Source organism: Eumetopias jubatus, unplaced genomic scaffold (assembly GCF_037043125.1).
Source record: "Eumetopias jubatus isolate StellerSeaLion01/CBP00866 unplaced genomic scaffold, mEumJub1_p1.0 scaffold_10, whole genome shotgun sequence".
NCBI lineage: Eukaryota > Metazoa > Chordata > Mammalia > Carnivora > Otariidae > Eumetopias > Eumetopias jubatus.
The window spans coordinates 68,563,190-68,582,271 of record NW_028274816.1 but is presented as its reverse complement, the minus strand read 5'-3'; the positions used below and the strand labels follow the sequence as shown (position 1 = coordinate 68,582,271).

The window sequence follows — 19,082 nt, the reverse complement described above, 5'->3', positions numbered from 1 at the left end:
GAACTTGGAGAAGGTTCAGAGGAAACCCATAAAGATGATTAAAAGACTGTTTTGAGAGGTGGGGATGAGAATGTCCCTTGAAGAAAAGATAAAGGCATTGGGATTAATTAGACAGAAAGAGGCTATTTTAATATGTTCTGATAGATGGAGAGCTTTTGCACAAAGAACACTGACGAGCTGTTCTCCCCCTCTGTTGAGAATTGGACATAGGAGGAGGCCGAAGCCAAAATCTTCCGCATGTAGGACATGCCTGTCCTGGCTGTTGCATGGTGGGAAGGGTGACCGGGGAAAGCTGCATGCTCTTGTGACTTAGGATCAGAAGAAAGTCACCCCGTGGGGCTGCTTTAGAGGGGGACGTAGGCAGTGGAAGGTCTCCCAACTGCACCTGCCATGGGTCTGGCTGCTGGTGACCCCACGGAGGTCTTGCAGGCAGCCTGCTGGTGTTTGGTGGCAGAAATCTCAACACGCTGCTTCTCCTCTCCCCTTTGATCCCTTTGTCTTTTTTCTGTTTAAATTTTTTTTTTTCAGATGATGACATAGGGGCAGGTGGCTCATTCAATGGAGTGTGTGACTCTTGATCTTGGGGTTGTAAGTTTAAGCCCCATGTTGGGTGTAGGGATTATTTAAAATAAAATCTTACAAAAAGGAGAAGATGAAGAAAATGGTAACTTAAAAGCTTGAAGGAAGGAGATAGCAAAACTTTCTGCAGAGACCCCAGGACATCCTTGATTTGGAAGTTCCAGGCTGGATTCTTTGGGCCAGTTTAGGCAAAGCTCTTTGAAAGACCCCTGGGTGCCCCTCTGGGATCAGAGCATTTGAGGCTCCGTCCATGGGGTCGGGGGCTGTCTCTCCCAGCGCCCCAGCTAGAGGCTGTGGGGAACGAGGCGGCGAGTACAAAGGGCAAAGCAGATGTTCTGGGGCTTACAGTCCGTGAGATCACCACACTGTGTGCCCTTGGGTCTCATTCTTCCTGCAAGCTGAAGTTACAATGTTAGAGCTAGCAGAGGTCTCAGAAATCATCTAGCACTTTCCAAACATTTCTGTAAAATAGGGGGACCCTTTTCTCCACAAATAAAATTCCACAGAGACCTGTAATGTTTCAGAGATAAAAACAGAGCCATGGGGTGGGATGTCCCAAACCCCATGCCATGGAGGCCCCTCAGTGGCCCTCTGCAGAGCTTTACCACTTCTCTGACCCCTCTTTCCTACCCGGGGAGAAACAGGCCCAGAGGGTGCTAGAGGCCTGGAGAGCGGACCTGGACATGGCTGCTTGCTACCTGCCACTTGGTTCCCAGCACCCAGGAGGCCCTGGGCTCCACTGGGGGAGACTGAATCCAGCCCTGCCCTTTTCTGTCTAGTGGTTCAGGTGCTTTGGACGTTTGGAGCCATGTTTCTGAGACACTCCCTGCAGTCTTCTGAACGATCTGGTTTGGTTCTGCTTTGACTCTGGTGGACCATCCTTGAGGCCTGCTCTTTCTTCCCAGGCTTCCACTGATTGGGGTGGGGGTAAGGGCTCTTGCTCATTTATTGGAGATACACACAAGCCAGAGGCACTGCTGGAGGACCTGTCACCACATGGGGCAGCAGTGCCGAGCAGAGGTATGTCCAGTCTTGAGGGAGGTAGAGGTTGGGGGAATCCCCAGGAAACATTCTGGGTGGATAGGGAGATGGGTAACTGGGTAGACAAATGGTAAGCTGGAATTGTAAAATGTTAATGGCAGGTAGAATCTAGGGGTTGGGTATATGGGGTCTACTCTAACACTTTAAAATCTTTTCTCTACATTTGAAAATTTTGTGACTAAGCGTTGGGGTGGGGAAACATTCTGGGGCCTTGAAGGATGAGTAGGAATTTGTTTGATAGAAAAGGAGGGAGGAACATGGCAGGCAGAGGGCTGCCTTCTCAGGGGCCCCTGAGCAGTAAGGGCTAGTGCCTGAGGGCCGTCTGCTATTCTAGAAAGTCTGAAGTGTGTTTGGAGAAGGCCCGTGGCTCTGGGAGGTGATGCCGCCAGCTTCTGCCAGGGTGGCCTAGGACCTCTTTCCATTTGGAATTGGCCTGCAGTTAGGATAGGAAGTCACTGACCTCTTCCCTGTCCTGGGCTTGCCTGGGGGTGGGAGTGGGGTCTGCCTTTGCTGGAGGGAGTGGGCCTGTAGCTGGGGCTCAAGATCCTTTTGCTCATCAGAGATTTTTTGCGGACACCTTGAGTGCTGGATATAGAGGAGTCTATACGAGGCACATACACGTCCAGGAAGGGATCCAGGCACTGCGCCTCTTCCCGCCACCCTGCTGCCTGTGTCCCCAGGCTCTGTCTTTCTTTTCCGTCCCCACGAGCTTTGGCTGGTCTCCAGGCTGTCTTCCAAAGCGCTAGGCAAGATCTGCTGCCCAAGAATGGCCAAATGTCTTTTTTCTTTTGGTTAATGGGGGCTGGTCTTTTAAAGTGAATCTGAATCCATGCTCCCTTATGGGCCCTAAGCAGGTGCTCCCTGCGGTCTAACGATGGATCGTAAATATGATTGTTTACGTTGTTGACTTCACTCCTGGCTGTTGGAATCCTTCCCGTGATCTAATGTGATTGCTCTTTTCAGAAGTTCATTTGTGTGGGCTTTTGTTTTGTTTTTCAGTTTTCATCTTAGCCCTCGCTCGTGAGCGCACTTTGTTTCTGTAATTGGGGTTTCCACTGGGCCCTTGGCTTTCCTGTGTACTGTGACTGTCCCAGTGGTGACTGGATTTGACCTGGGGGTGTGTACCAGCACCCATGGCTGGGATTGTGGCAACCCATCACTGAGTTCTCACCAGGCTCCAAGTCCCAGGCTGCTTCCCGAATGCCCCTCTTGTGGCCGGCCAGGGGATAGGAGCCGTTCACAGTGGTGGAGAGTGGACATTTCGTGGCATTTCTCTCTTTCCTGGATATGATTAATTTTCAGTATTTGCCTGTTGTTATTCTAACACATGCGTGTATGTTTAAAAATGCTTACTGCTGGGTCACTGGGGTCTGGGACAAGTCCTGGCGAGGGAAAATTCGATTCTAGGTGAAGGAGAATTGCCCATTCTCTGAGTGGAGAGAGGGCCAGCAAGAAGGCTAAGCTGGTGTAGATCCTGAGTGAGGACAGTGATGGGGAGCAGGTGGTCTGCACGGACCAAGGGATCAGAGCTCCATAGAGTCGAGGTGTCCCCATCCTTCCTCCTCCAGCCTCAGCTTGCTTCTGACCTCCGCCCCTCTGCATCACCTGCTGGTGGGAATGCTACTCCCCGGGCGCAGCTGGTCCCTGAAGCACCAGGTCAGAGGTTGGGAGAGAGCAGTTGTGAATCCCCGGTGATTTGCTGACGGCCCCTTGGTTCCAGGATCACTCTGCCTTCTCCCAAACCTAGAATGGGAGTCTTAGGAGAACCGAGTGGGACTGTCTTCATAGAAAAAACTGGAAGGTCCAGATACTGGGCTTGCTGGCCCTAGACCAAGAGAGACTGACAGCAGCATTCTGGTTTTACAGAGGGCCAGCAACAGGGTAGAATGAAGACAAGGGCAGTGTTTCCATAACCAGCCAGACAGGGCCCAGCAATCCAGAGGCTCTCCAGTGAAGCTTTTTTTTTTTCTTCTGGTGAACACCAGACTATTTTGTTCCCAGCTGCCTAAATCGAGAAACTTTCTGTCTTGACAACTACAGGTATAGTGGGGTGATTGTGGGATGACCCATGTGGGTTGGGCTTCTTTCCTCAGCTGCCCTTGCTGTTGGGGAGGGAGCCCCCCACAGGCTGAGCAGCCAGGGGAGGGGTGACGGCAGAAGCAGTTTCCAGACCTGGTGGCCGGCTGGTCATGATCTACTTATTCTGTGATTGGCAGGTCTGTCGAGGTCCATACTTCGGTCTGACCCACAGGATCAGGCCCAGGACACTCAACTGTCGTCCAGTAGTGAAGGGGGGGTGTGTGTGCACACGAGTGTGTAAGGGAACACTATTTAGAGACCTTGGACTAGGTGTGGATGGAAGGAATGCAACTTGCCTTCATTAATTAATTCTTTCCAAAGCATTTAGGGAGTAGCTCCTGTGTGTTGGTCATGGATGCTGGAGAAATGGGGCCAAGAGATGCCAGCCCTGCCCTCAAGGAGCTTTGGTATAGAGAGAGGAGGCAGATGAGGGGCCCAGCAGTAATGCCCCTGTGTGCTGAGCATAGTGTTGCAGGGCACTGCTGAGCCCTGGGATTCCCTGCTTTGTGTTTGGCCACGTCTGTGTTCGACTCAGCAGATGATTACTGGGCCTTTTCACCATGTGTAGCTCAGTGTAGGGTTCGAGGTCATCCCTGGGGGAAGAAATGATGGCACCTCCCTCATGGAGTTTATGATCTAGTGGGAGAGGAAACCTAGTTCTAGCCAAGCTGGCCAGATTATGAGACAGAATATGGAGCTGAACAGAGATCACGTATGTGGGCAGTGTCCAGAGCAGTTACATCCATCAGAAACATTTCCAAAGGAGGTGGTTTTGAGGCTGAGCTGTGAGAAGGAAGGAAGGACCTCTGCTCCATCCCTCATCCCCTTCATCCAGTGGGTCATCGGCTGCCTCTGGTGTCCAGGGGGGGTGGGGACAGCTTCTCCCCTCTGCTTCACCCCCATTGGGACTCGGAGCTTTTTTCCATAGAATGTTCCTCTAGTCAGTTTGGCAAGTGGTTGAGGGAGCTTCACAGGCAGGCTTCAACGAGAGCACAGTTCAGGCTGCTATCTAGAGCAGGGAAAGCCTGTGGAAACCAGGCCAGAAAGTGGTAAGGGTCTGTCTTCAGGGGGACAGTCCTTCCAAGGGTAGAGCGGGCTCCAGTGGTGACTGGGGGTTCACTGGAGTCCTCTTTGGCCAGCCTGGAAGACATGTCAGAGCTTGCTGAGCTTCTCAGACTTCAGCGAGATATCACACATGCCACCAAAATGTATCTGATACAGTCATAAAATACACTCTTGCTGTTGCTGGGACCGTAAATGACCTGGTCTCATCTTTTTGGAGGGTCTTCTGCAATTGCCAGTCCGTATTCTAAGTGACTGTATACCCTTTCACCCAGAAATTCCACTTCTAGAAGCTTGTCCTATGGAAGTGCTGGCACAAATGTACGAGCCTGTGTGTGTACGAATGGTCCTTGCCGCGTTGTTTGGGTTGGCCAGAAAGAGGCCTTAAGGCGGTGGAAGCACGGGGAGATGCTTCATGATACACACACACAGAGGTGGGGCCGGCCATATGAAAGCGATGGGGAGAGGTTGTCGAGCGTATTTTGTTGAAGAGAAAAAGCCAGCTGCAAAGGATCATATTCTTAGATGTAAAGGACGCTTTGTACAAACGCGTGCCGATGTACGTACAAGAGTACAGAGCTATGGACCCTTGTCCGTCCATTGAAAAAGAGCTTCCTTCCTCGGCAGTGAGAGAGGGGCCCTCCACTTTGCATCCCACCCGCGGCCGGCTTTCTTGGACAAGTGTGCGCTCCTTTGGTGACTTTAAGAATTGGCTCACATTTTGCCCGAGGAGGTAGAATGGGACACGCATCGTCCCCAGCAGGCTAGCCAGAGGCGTGTGTGTTCCCTAGGAGCTGAACAGGACCTGCCGGGCCATGCAACAGCGCATCGTGGAGCTCATCTCCCGCGTGTCCAATGAGGAGGTCACCGAGGAGCTGCTTCACGTCAATGATGACCTCAACAACGTCTTCCTCCGCTACGAGAGGTGGGGCGGGTGTCCCTTGTCGTCCCTCCCTGAGACTGTTGCCAACTGAGGGATTTTTCTCCCAAACAATGTGGAGAGGGAGAGGGAGTGTAGGGTTGGAAAATGCTCATCAGAGATGCTAATTTGTTCCCGGCTGACAGGGAAAATGCTTCTTGTTCTCCTGGGAACCGAGCAGCAGGAAAGTGAGGGGCAGAATTAGGCTCTGCCCTTTGCAAGCCTCAGGCTGCCCTGCCTTCCCCACTATCCCTCCCCCTGGGGCCCGGGAGCTTGCACCTGCTCCTTTGAAGATCTTTGAGTTTGAAAAGGATTAAAGGGGGAAAAAAATCTCTACTAAGGAAAAAAGATTTCCTCTTTGCCATCTTTAAAGAAAGAAGAAAAAGAGATTTTTCCCTCACTTTGCAAATGTCAGGGTGTCTAGAGTATTCCAAAGAAGGCAGGGTGTAAGTGCCGGATGCTGCTGCTGTTTAGGGAAACACACACACCACACACACCACACACACACACACCCACACACCCACACACACGTTCATTTGAGTTCTTTCTGCAGCCAAATCATTTTTGGATTTGAGGTAACCAGCTTGAAAATCCTTTTCCTTTTCCAAAGCCTCCCCTGGGAAGGAGTTGTCAATAGGAGGTAATGGCAGGCACGGCTCCCAGAGCGTCACTCAGGCGTGTGTGGCTCAGGCTTCTCCCAGCAAAGGCACCAGAAAGTGCCTTGACCAGGCCAACCTTCTCCCAAGTCTGAGGCCCTCCGCCCTCGGAGATTTGGGGCCCTGGTCCCTGCGCTGACTCACAGCGTGATGATCTGGCATCATTTAGGGTCAGTGTGATGGGGGGCTTAGAGGGAGATTTTGCCATGGGTATCACGACCCCAGGCCTTGTCTCAGCAGGGATGGGTGGTCCCAGGTCTATCCAACAAAGAAACCTCTGCAGTAAGAATGTGGGGCCATCCAGGGGCCCCGTGTGTCCTTTGGAGATTAGAAGCAGATCTGGGGTTCCTCAACTCCCAGCTCCAGACTCCTTGGTTTTGCCTTGTGGTTCCAGTTTCTCTACTTTAAATGGGCTTGGCCTTTTCACCTTAAACCCGTTTCAGCCCCTCTTGGGATAGGAAAACGGGCCAATGGGAGCATTTTCTCCTGAGTCTGCCACACCCGGCCTGACCACAAATTCAGAGACAAAGCCCTGAGGTGCCATTCTGGCTTCAGTGCTGTTGATAAGACTAATTGTCCCTCCGAGATGGTGTGAGAAAGGTACTCCAGGAGTAGAAACTTTTCATATGTGTTAACATTCTCCTTCTCCTTATGGGCCATGGTTCATAAAAACACACAAGTCTCTCTTGAAACCACAGCGGACACACATCGCCTAACCGATTGTCCCTCCTGGGGATCCCTACTTACCAGGTGCTGAGCTGAGCAGATCTCAGTAAAGGCTGGTTTCTCCAGCCTCTAGCTGCAGAAGGTCTCTTAGCTACCTCTTTGCCCACGGCATTTTGGAACTTTTAAACGCAAGGGCAGCCCACACAGGTGCCGCACAATTGCTTTTGTATTCCCCACCTGGTGGGTATGAGACAGCAGAGGCTGTCTGTGGTTGCTCCTAGCCAGGTCCCATCCGCAGCTACTGGGGAGCCTTTGGGCCAGGCCAAGGGCCTGTGCCTGTCTTCCTCTGTGTGTGCCCCAGGCCCTCTCCTCCAGCACATTGAGCTGAGGGCATTTTAGTGACAGGCTAATCATGCCTAGCACAGCTCTATGAAATAGGGAGGGGGCTGCACTTCTTGCCTGGCTTTGGAGATCCGTATCTGAGCCACTCCCAAGGTCAAGTGGTTGGCCCAGTCCCTGTCCCCCAAGGAGCAAAAGGAGCACTCTGGGCCCAGAGCATGAGGGCACAGCTGGGAATGCTTATAATGACCTCCTTATGATGGGATGTGCCAACCAACACCTTCCTCCCCCTCCCTTCCGTGTGCTTGTGGGTGAGCCTGGAGGCTGATCCTCCAGAGGAAGGCACGGTAAAGTTGGGGGGTAGAGAGGGACCCACTCCCCCATGTCCCCCAAATGGCCCCGATTGGTTTCCTTTTCCTGGAGTCTCGGTGTCCACTGGCCTCACAGGGCCCTTTGTCCCCAGGAGCTCTTCACAGGACCAGTGAGCATCACTATACCGCGTTGTCCCTCCTCACTCTGCTTTCCCTTCCCCTATTAGGTTTGAACGATACAGGTCAGGCCGATCGGTGCAAAATGCCAGTAATGGAGTAAGTATTCCTTCAGAATTCTCTCCTCTCCGGATGCTGGGAGACCTACCTCTGTTAGGTCTCACCTCTGGTTTTTCTAACTGGGGCCTAAACATATGGGTAATGAGGGGCACCTGGCTGGCTCAGTCTGTAGAGCGTGCGACTCTTGATGTCGGGGTCGTGAGTTCAAGTCCCACGTTGGGGGTAGGGTTTTCTTCAAAAAAAAAAAATGGGGGGTAATGAAGGAGCAAGCTCTGGCTGATGGGATACTGCAGAAGAACTAGCAGACACATTCCCGGTGGGAGCATGGCAAGCAAGCCCCAAGTTACAGTTCCAGGGACAGCGACTGTCCCGGTTGACTGCTTCAGCCCTGCCTCCTTTGGGGGCAGGGGGAGGAGCCAATGGCCTGAGGCCACCGTGGACCACCAAAATCCTGGGGAGGAAAACTGCTTTGTTCCTGGATTGGTGCAGCGTTGATGCTTTTTCTTGGGTACCCTGCACCGGGCCTGCTGGCTCTTACCTAGGAGCCCAAGGCGGGCGCTCTGGGGCTCACTGCTGTCTTCTCTGCTGGCAGGTACTGAACGAAGTGACCGAGGACAACTTAATAGACCTGGGCCCGGGATCTCCAGCTGTGGTGAGCCCAATGGTGGGGAACACGGCACCTCCATCTTCTCTCTCCTCTCAGCTTGCAGGCTTAGGTAAGTGTCTCACAGGTTTGTGTCAAGGGCCTTCTTTTCAGGCCACTTCCTGGTTGTGAGTCTGGGCTGAGGGCCCCTTTCTCTCTCTTGGTTGGAAGGCCCAAAGAGAGCCTTTAGAGGCATCCATGGAAAAGCATATTCCTGAGACCTGGCCAGTTGTACCACCTTTAGTTGATGACTTCTGTCCCTAAACTTAAAAGTTTAAACGTGTGTTGGAAAGAAGGGGTTGGGGGGAGTTCCAAGGAACTGGAAGTTCTTTGCTTTTAAAGAAAGGTAGCTGCTGTGTTTTTATCTGGAATAGTCTCTATGGTCCAAGTGATTGTCTTCTCAATATATACTAGGCCAAGGATGGCAAATAGGTTTCAGCTCATTGGCTGCAGTAGGTTTCAGCTCATTGGCTGCTTGGGACACAGGTCTAAGAAGGATGCTGCTTGGGAGATGAGTCTGTGGTTGATTGGTAATGTCTGCCATGGGCTTGGAATCAGGAGGTGATGGCACGGGTGGATTTCTTCTCCTTGAACTAACATCAGCCTAAAGTGCTGCACTGTCTGAAGCCTGAAACAAAAGAAACTCACCACTTTCCCACTTTTCCGTTTGCAAGTGTGTATATGATTCTAGATGGTAACACCAATTTGTAACAGATAAAATTATAGTATTGAAATAATAATGCATGGCTCTCACAAAATTCTTTCTACGTTTTCCGTTTTCCTTTTTTTTTTCCTCTTAACATTTATCTTTATACCTTCATTCCATTACAGTTGAAATCGGGCTTTTATTTAGTGGCCTGTCCATTGCTGTGATTCTCTGGCTTCCCAGCATCTCATGAATCTGTGGCCACTGTTTCTCTTTTGGAACAGATTTCTCTGCCTTCAGTCCATCCAGCATAAGGCCACCAGATTTAATATCCAAAAGTCAAATTGAATTCTGCTGCCTGCCTTCTTAAATGAAGGTCTAGTGTTGGGGCACCTGGGTGGTGCAGTCGGGTAAGCATCCGGCTTTTGATTTCGGCTCATGTCATGGTCTCAGAGTCCTAAGATTGAGCCCTGTGTCAGACTCTGTGCTGGGCATGGAGGCTGCTTAAGATTCTCTCTCTTCTTCTCCCTCTGCTCCTCCCCCCACCTCTGCACGTGCTCTCTGTCAATAAATAAATAAATCTTAAAAAAAAAAAAAGTCTAGAGGTGCCCAGGTGGCTCAGTCAGTTAGCGTCTGTCTTCGGCTCAGGTCATGATCCCAGGGTCCTGGGACCAAGCCCTGTGTCAGGCTCCCTGCTCCGCGGAAAGCCTCCTTCTCCCTCTCCCTCTGCCCCTCCCCTCCGCTCGTGTTCTCTTTCTCTCTCAAATACGTTTTAAAAATCTTAAAAAAAAAAAAGGTCTAGTGTTCTTCTCCTCGGCTCCTTTACCTGGCCTTTGAGGCTTTTCACACCCCAGCCGCCTCCCACATGCTTTTCCAGCCTTTTTGTTCATCAGCGTCTGCACAAGCGTTGTTCACTTCACACACCCTGGACTTCCCAGGCTCTGTGCCTTGGTACCTGCCTCTCCCCTTCTCCCCGCAGCAGAGTCCCCCTGGGCCTTTAATTCCTATTCTTGGGTCAGTTTTGAATCTCTTCCAATTATCTCAACCTACGTACTGGTGGTATCTGTCTCCCACCTACTTCATGCGCTCCTTAAGGCCAAGGACCGCGTCAGATTCAGTTTGGTCCGCTCATGATCTAGCTTTGAACGTGGTGGGTGCCTGTGAAATGTTTATCAAGGAAATACATGACCCAGGCCCTTAGACGTATGACCGAGTCAGTGAGGAGTGTACTGATCAGAGCGTTGTGGGAAATCTGCAGAGGCACTGGCCCCAAGCCCCATCCCGCTGCCAGCAATCTCCCTCTTGTTCATCCTGATTCTTCCCCACCTTGAGCAGCTTCGGGGGCGGGGGGTCTATGGCTGTTCTGTCCCCCAGCTAGGCCCCAGTGTGACTCCTCCTGTACGTGGTGGGCCGGGGGTGCCGAGGAGAGCTGCCCAACCTCCCCCCATAGAACCCTAACCTGCCCACGGGCTTCTGAACTTTGGGACCCTTCCTGAAGTCCACGGGCCACATTTTATTCTCATCCTCCCCTCATTTGTTTTGTTGCCACAGACTTGGGGACAGAGAGCGTCAGTGGTACCCTCAGTTCACTCCAGCAGTGTAATCCGCGTGATGGCTTTGACATGTTTGCCCAGACAAGAGGGAACTCCTTGGCCGAACAACGCAAGACGTATGTGGGGACCATTTCAGTGGCTTTCGGAAGACATTGGGGGAGGATTGATCCCGGCCTGGTCACAGGCCAACACAAAGACGCCTTTTGTTTACCAAGTCCAGGGCTGCCAAAAACGTTGAAATATGTCTGTGAGGACTTGGCAGTAGACACAGATTTTGAATGAACACCAACCTCCCCCCCTCCAACCCCCACCTCCCCGCCTTGGGGTTGATTGTGGTTGGATTTCTCCTATGAGTCACAAGAGAGTGCTTCCCGTGCTGCTGCTAAAGAAGAGCTGGGAGCTGGGGGGCAGCCAGGCAGGGCATGAAGTAGCTCTTATCAGTATGGTTTTCTTGCGCAAGGGTGTGGGCGGAGGCTTCCCTGACAGCAGCTCCTGCCAGGAGAAGCCATGTGAAATTGGGGACGTTGATCCCAAAATAGACCACCCCTTGCATCTCAGGGAGGCACAGGAACAGGCTTTGAGCTTCTTGTTCAACCTTAAGGCAGGCGAAGAACTCTGTCCTGCCTGTCCCTGGGGCCCGGCATCTTGAGGCATTTGGCTTTCTGGGTTCCCATGCTCAGGCATCAACAGGTTGACCAGAAACCCGACCCAAGGCCCTGTTCACGCTTCATGAGCTGTCACCACCTTCCTTGTCAAAGGCCACTGTGGCTGCCGCTTTTAAAAGAAGAATTAATGTTGCCTGGAGTTTCAGGGTGCTTTTGATCTCCTGTCAGTGGGCTTTGGAGATGCCCTGGTATTGTTACTTGAGAGGGACGTTGAGGGGCACAGTGTCCCAGACCCCAGAGGAAAGGAGGGGCTGAGCCTGTGCAGGAACCCTGGCCTCCTGGCTTTAGCTGCAGTCAGACAATGCATGAGCCCTTCGATGCCAGGGCTGCAGGGAACGTTTCTCCAAGTACGTGTGAGGGAGGTGAGACGGCTAGAAAGTGATTAGAGGTCACCACCCCATTCCCTGGGACCACTGCTGGGAACTGACTGACTGTGCTGCTTGTCTCCAGGGTAGCCTACGAGGACCCCCAGGCTGTCGGAGGACTGGCTTCTGCACCAGACAGCCGGAAACAGAGCTCTGAAGTGGTAGGTCTTTCAGCCTGTTTTTCTGCCTGGGGTCCTCTGGAGGGGAAGGCGGGCCGGGTGGCCAGCAGACGCCAGGGTGCGTGGAGGGCAGGGCCCGCTGGGGGAGACCGGCATGAGAGCACTTGATCGCCTCATTGAGTCCTCACCCCACCCCGCGGGTGATGTCCAGTCAGCCTGCCATGAACCCAAGAGCCGACAGGCCCTGAGAGGTGGCGGCATGCTCTGGGCACCCAGTGAGCAGAGAGCAAGCGGGGATCCCTGCTCTGGGAGGTCCGGCCCCAGAGCCCCTTCTCTTCTGACCTTGGTGGCCCCGAGCTCTCAGGGCACAGGTCTCCTACAGCCAGATAGGGGCTCTCCTCAGATGGTCCACTGCCTTGGGGTGGGCAGGACTCTGACAAAACACTGATCTGCACAAGGAAGGGAAAAGCTCATCTGAGCCACATCTGGGCTGATCATCTGCAGTCGGCCTTGCCAGGCAGTACCAACCCACTAGCAGGCAGCGGAGGGCCAGGATTTGTCTGGGGGTCTGGGGCTGGAGGGGTGGGAGGAACAGCGGGTGGAGGCCAGGAGGGTGTTCTGGAAGGAGCAGAGCTAAAGGCAGAGGTGCTTTGAAGTGGAGGGTGGTGCTTGTTAGAGCCCCAGATTGCAGCTGTGGATTCTGTGAGGTTTCAGGTCACTGCCGGGGAAAGGATTTGTGTCTTAATGCTTCTCATGGGCTCGTCCCCCTTTTCACCTAAGGAATGTATGTGGCAGTGTGTGAATGAGTGTCTGTTTGCAGGGGCGGGGGGGGGGGGAGGGTTATGGGGATAATGGCCCTGAACAGTGGGACCTCCTTTTAGGGTCCCCCAGCTGGGTTAGAAAGGAGCAGTGCTTATCTGCTCCCTGGACAGGGAGGTTTGCTTCCAGAACACAAGTTCGGGCCTCCTGCTGCCCGTGTCCAAATGGGCCCAGGCCAGCAGCAGTTTCCGTGAGAAGGCTTGCCTTGGGGAAGGCACTTACTCTGTCGTGGCTCAGCCAACTTGGTAGGAGGCCTGTGCGGCCCTCTGCACTGGCCACTAGGGGGCACAGAAGAGCCAGCCCAACTGCCTTGGGTCTCAGCACCCTGCCTTTCCACCCCTCCCCGGGACCGGTACTCCCAAAATCTATGCAGTGGTCATGGCTCTGTTTCTCCCATTACTCGGAATGTCTCCTACCCAACTCAGAGAGGGCGTCAGGAAGCCGGGCTGAGGGCCCCCCCAGCACATCCCCTCCTCCTGGCCCACCTGACCTGGCCTGCAGCTCAGTCCCTCAGCCAGGCCCACCTGGTCTGCTTCCCCCTGTGCCTCCCAGACCGGCCGCCATCCACGCCAGGGTGTGTCCTACCACATCTCTGCCCTTAGCAGTGTCCAGGCCTGGGTCGGAGCGCAGGAGAGGTGGCCAGCTTCCCGCCCTTTGCCCTTTGGGGTGTGTGGCTTGGCGCATCTCCCTGTTTTCAAAGATCTTGATGACTCCAGCATGTTTTCCACCTGATGGTAGGCAGATTGCTTTCATGTGTACTGCTCGATGGGGGAAGCAGGGTTTGTGGGGCGTGTGTGTGTGTGTGTGTGTCTGTCTGTCTCTGTCTGCATCTTGGTATATGCGTGCCCACACACACTGACCCACATGCATCCTCAGGCCAGGATTTCAGCTTCTTTTGTTCCATATCCTAAACTGTACTGACCTGGAAATGAAAACCCGGCCACAGGAGACATGGAGAACACAGGCAAGGGGAGAAAATTGTATAGCCACACCTCCACGGTGCAACCAGATCCGAAGTCTTAACTTTACATGCTGTTATTTAAAAAAGGGCAATCTACCCAAATTCAGCGTTCGAGTTAAGAGTTTGGAAAAAGAACACACAGATAACTGAGAAGGAGGAAAAAAGCAGACGTAAGTTAGCAAAAAAGTGGAAATGACTTTGTAAGAGCTGGTTCTTTGAAAAAAATTGACCTCTGCCAACACCTGAGAGCCCTAATGAGGAGAAGCAGCCATGGGCAACCTTCCGTGACCTCCCGGAGATTTTCCAAGTGTACAGGGATAATTGGCAGGAGTATGTGGTACCCTGTCGGGATTCTCGGTTACTAAACTTCTCTTCTGTTTTTTCAGGCAGGTAAGGGGGAACGTGCTGGAGGGGGTGGGGGGCAGCGGGTCACATCTCCTTCCATGACAACAGATCAACTCTAAACAGTGGCTTTTCCGTTCCCATGATATATACTGTTGCTTTCTTTATCTGGGTCTTGCTGTGACTTTTCTTTCTGGGACTTTTCTGTCCTCGGCCCAGAAGAGAGGTAAAGGTGGGGACTCTGACCTGGAGCCCATAGACAGCTGGCTCATAACCCAAGGAATGGTGAGAAGTCACCAGCTGAGCCAAGCCCCTGTCCACCCCAGTGCTTTCCTGTGTCACCTGCTGAGCCCTCGTGAGTCAGACAGTACAAGGCCGTTCTCTCCTTCTGACTGGGTGCCAAATTTTCCCCTCTTGCATTTATGCAATCTCCTGAAGCCACAGACTTCCAGCCCCAGAAATACCTTCTCTGGTTTTCTGCTGAGGTCCGTGCCCCTGGGTCTTAAGGGTCTGGGACATTGGTGGGAGTGAGGGGAGGGCTCCTTCCCTCCTTTTACTGTCTCTGGAGCTCCCGGCAGTATTCACTTTTCCAGGATAGAGCACAAGTTCCTGTGGCTTTTGCTTCAGAAGGGACATTTCTAAGAGAACAGACTCAAAAGCATCCTCTGATGGGTTGGAGAAGCCCCCTCCAGTCTATGAATTTGGCAGTCCTAGGCTGATGGGTTTTTATGATGGACTTATTTGTGTCCACTGTGTCCCCTAGAAGAATTTGAGACATCTTCAAGAAACACACAAACACAATGGGAACAGAGTGAAAAGAAGACAAAACCAGGGGAGGTTTTTTTCTTTTTTTTTTTAATTTAAATTCAGTAGCTAACATATAGTACTTCATTAGTTTTTAAGCCAGGGGAGTTCTAATATCATAAACACAGTTCTCTACATGAAGTAGAGCTTTTCTGCCACCGAGTCCTGAGTAGGCCTCTCCTGCCTCATCTGATCAGGTGGCCCTGAGTCTGGTACAGAGAGAGAGGGTGATCTCGTTCCAGGCTGTTTGCCTTGGAGTGATGATTTCATTCTAATTGAAGCCACAGCCCTCACTGAGCACCTCTAACATAGAGACCAAAGGTCTGTACGTGCGTGTGTGGTAGGACTGGAGCAGGAGAGGATACACAGAGGGAGATATGATAAAAAACAGTGAAGCGTCAGCCTCTGGGTAGAGCCTGGCAGACACTAGGCACACGCACCGGGGGGGGGACGCATAACTGAGCCCTGGAAACCATGCTAGCCTGTGGCCAGCGTGTCCAAGGTGGTAGGCAGCACAGTGGGGGTCGCCTGCCTGAGCAAGGTGTGGCCAGCATGCAAGGCCACGGGCCACACGGAGCTGTCAGAACCGAGGGGGTGGGGAGATCTGCCTGCCACCCCGGCTTGGAGCCAGGGACCTTTGCACAGCTCTGTGTCTGTACTAGGCCCCACAGCCATTCTTAGAGACATAGGCTGCCTGGGCCCCTCATTTACTTCTTCAGGGACAGGCTGGGGTTCGGGTCCCCATGTGTGGGTGGCCTTCGAGCAAGACTCCTGGAGACCACGTCCACGCCAGTTCCAAATTGGGAGGATCCAGCCATGTGTCCTTGTGCCTACTAATCCTGCAAAAAAGGATACTGTCTGTACAAACTACCCTGAATGTGGCCTTGGCAGCTGGTGGTGGTACCTGCCTCTGCCCACACAGAGCCTCCCTCCTCCGCCCTGTCCCCCACTAGAGCTCCAGTCTCCAACTTCCCAGAAACAAGCCCAACTAACAGCTAACCCAGTATCTCACCTGCCTTACTGCAGTGGTTTTTTTGTTCTTTTAAACAACGTATATTAATTGCTTTCCTTATTTCCCGTAGTGTAGAAACCCTGAGTCTTTCTAAAACCCCCGAGTACAAATTCTTTACTTGGAAACTTTTTGTACTATTGAGTGAGACTGAAGAGCTTCCAGACTCTTCCCTCATGTTTGGGTGGCAGTGGGATGCGTTGTAGGGAGGATTTCACAATTCTCTGGAAAGAACACACCTGAGCTTTTCAGAAACGGTTCCTGTTGCATCATAAAATCAGACTCGTGGGTTTCCTTTGTGGAATTGGGGCTTGGTCTCCTGGGACTCTGGATGCCTAGATTAACAATCCCAGATTCGTTACCCATCGAAGAGAACTCTGAGAGGCATCGTGAGCCAGCCTGCCCGGAGACTGCCAGTGCTCTGCGTCCCCCCCACCCTCTAGCCTCTCCATATGCAGGGTGCAGCCAGAGGACCGAATGTAAGCCCCAACCAGAGCAGCAGTAGGTCAGTAGGAGTGCCCTGCTGCCGAAGCCCAGTTTGGGCCTGGGAGCAGTAGGGTGCCCTACTCAGGCCTGGAGGACCCCCCCCCCCTCAGACACAGCAAGCCCAAAGCCACAAAGATCACTGGCTGTGGCCGGGGGGGGGGGGGGGCCCATCGAGGGACAGCGGACAACTCCCCCAGCGTTCATGTCCAAATCTGCCACTTCTGGTACTCAGCATGCCAGTTTCTCTTCAGACTCTGAAGATGGGCCGGGCACGTCTCCCCCATTGCCTCAGCCGAGCCAGCCCTGTGGGCGCTGGTCTGTACGGGGAGGGTGGTCCCGTGCCAGCTTCCTCTTTTTTTGTCTTCACATCTTTTTCCTTCTGTTCCCCTCGCCCAACATCCTCCTCTTCAGACCCTTGGACCAGTCTTCAGCTTTGGATCATTGCCCAAGAAGATGCTAAAACCATGGCGTGGCAGAGGCCACAGTCTCTTAGGGATCAGCTGGGTCCGTCCTCATTTGATGGATGAGAACACTGAGGCCTCCCAGGGGTCTGGTGACGTGCCCAAAGCCATGGGGCAGTGACAGAGTCCATTGCTCTCTTCCCTGGCTAAGGCCTCTCCCTTCCCTTCCATCGGCATGGCCGGGGGCGTTCCCTCTCCCCCGCTCCCTGTTTCCGCAGTTCCTGTTTGGGGAGCAGTGTGCGTGTTTAGTCTGTGTCTGGTAGCACCCACATTATTAGAAGGAACTTTACCCTGGCAGAATACTCAAGGCATTGACTTATCAGGGCGGGAGGTTTATATAGCTAAGGTATTGTGTCCAACCACAAGCAAGTCAACCCTTGCCCTGTGTTATATAAGCTTTACTGTTAGCTGCAGGGAGATTCCTGCCCGGAGGCCAAGTGCCTTTTGTACTGGAAGGAGTCAAGGCCAGCCGTGTCCAATATCCCTGGGTTTCGGAATTAGAAAACAGAACCCCTGACCTGGAAGTTAAGGGGTTCAGAGTCCTGAGTGGTGAAAACTAAATATGACCTAGCCATCACCCTATTTCACAGATAAGGAAACTGAGGCCAAGACTTGTCCAAGTTCTGTCCCCATCCCTCCTCTGCCTCTTCATCCGAAGCCCTGAGCTTTCTTAGGATAGGAGAGGTTCCAGGGCTCTTGAGTGAAGAAGCAAGTCCAGAGAAAAGTGATTTGCTCGGAAAGTGATCTGACAAGCCCAGCCAGAGGGACCCATCACCCAGTGCCCTAGCTCCCGGGGCTTCGCCTGGAGGATGCGCTTCCATAAGCACGCTCTTTATTTGGAGATGTCTAAGAGGAGGAAGAAAAGTGTTCCCATGATCCAGCTTTTGGGAAAAAAAAATTTTTTTTTGAGGGGGTGAGGAATTTCTCAAATGTCAATGTTTATTTTCTGAGTGTGCTGGCTTTCGAGATTAATCCTCAAAGAAGAAAACTGGAGCATGATACCTAGCCTCGAGGGGATGACTTTGGAACAGGAACAAAAATATTATAAGCCAGATCTGAAGGTTGAAGGCCTGTGACCCCTTCATGGCATTTTTTCAAGCTCCTGCCACACATTGGAAAGCTCTGCCCCTCGAACCTCCATTTCTCCTTGATAGGTTAATGTTGGGTAGGTATAAAAAAGCCCAGCGCACGCTCCCAACCCACCCTGGTTGGGCGTTTGTTTCTGTTTGGAGATGCTAACTTTCCAACTTTCCACGCTAACTTGGCGTGGCACACATCGTCCCAGATGCCAGATATTCTGACTTAGAGAAGCATCAAGATAATGAAAATTGGCATCTCCTGTCCCAGGAACATGTCAAGACAGAAGTCCTGCCAGCGAGCGTGAAATTAGCAGGTCGCGCCCTGCGTGCCCTACTGCTTTCTTTTTGATGGGGGGAGGTGGGTGCTGCCTTGGGTGCTTGTTAGCACATCCACTCCAGACATCTGTGCCCTCTGGAGGGAGAATCACATGTTCCTTGTCCCTAGGAGCCCTTTCAGGGTGATTTGAACTCCTTGACATTTTTTCCATTGCAACGTTAAGTTCCCAGGAAGTCAAAGAAATAATAATGGCAACGTAAATAGAATCTTCCTAATCTGATCTGAGTGGTTGGGCCTGCACCTTAACGAAGATGCCTGTGGGCTGCCCACACTGGGTCTCTAGTTAGGCCCAGTATACATGAAGCTGCTCCAGGTGCCTGGAGCAAGGGGACAGCCAGCCTCACCAGCTGTGTGTGCGCACAGAGCCCCTCCAGGATCGCAGACCCCTGCACAGTGTGCTCCGGCAGGCTTAGAAGTCCTTGCTCTTCCTCACACCCCAAACCCCATCAGCAGCAGGTTTCCGCCTCCAGGAGCGGCTTGTCCCCATCAGGGCAGGGCTGGCAATGGGAAATCTTTGTTCTTTTCCTTTGTTAAGGTCATGTTATTTTTTAGATTTGGCAAACACTAAGGCAGTCCTCTGATTGCTTATTTTAACTGTATTCTTACCCTAGATTGTGACGCTGGGGGGAAACCAGCTATAGACACAGTGCTGGCGAACTTTCTGGAAATAGTGAACTTGTGAGCCACTCTTGCATTCTAGCCAAATGCAGGTTTCAGAATCACTCCCCCACACAGCCCCCGCCCCAAGCCTGGACACGGGTGAGCCAGGCATGGAGACGGCTCAGGAGCCCATGAGGCTTGTCTTTGTTGGCTCAGGACCCACTCACCCCCCTGGCCACTGCTCCCCAGTACTCTGTTCTTTCCCTGAACTCTTTTTCTTTGGCCCCCGAAACCCAGCCAGCCA

The 19,082-nt window shown here is 52.6% G+C and overlaps 1 protein-coding gene across 4 annotated transcripts in view; it reads left to right on the top strand.

The window, feature by feature from the left end:
* The window catches only part of TOM1L2 (target of myb1 like 2 membrane trafficking protein), a 115,460-nt gene that overhangs the window by 92,163 nt on the left and 4,215 nt on the right, over positions 1-19,082 (top strand). For 2 of the 4 annotated variants that reach the window (XM_088027925.1, XM_088027924.1), the window contains exons 8-12: positions 5,553-5,686; positions 7,880-7,928; positions 8,482-8,605; positions 10,730-10,847; positions 11,847-11,922. In XM_088027925.1, coding sequence (XP_087884051.1) covers positions 5,553-5,686; positions 7,880-7,928; positions 8,482-8,605; positions 10,730-10,847; positions 11,847-11,922 — 501 coding nt within the window. Of the gene's footprint in view, positions 1-5,552; positions 5,687-7,879; positions 7,929-8,481; positions 8,606-10,729; positions 10,848-11,846; positions 11,923-14,197; positions 14,288-19,082 lie in introns of all 4 variants that reach the window. The other 2 variants (XM_088027926.1, XM_088027927.1) reach the window with 2 other exon arrangements.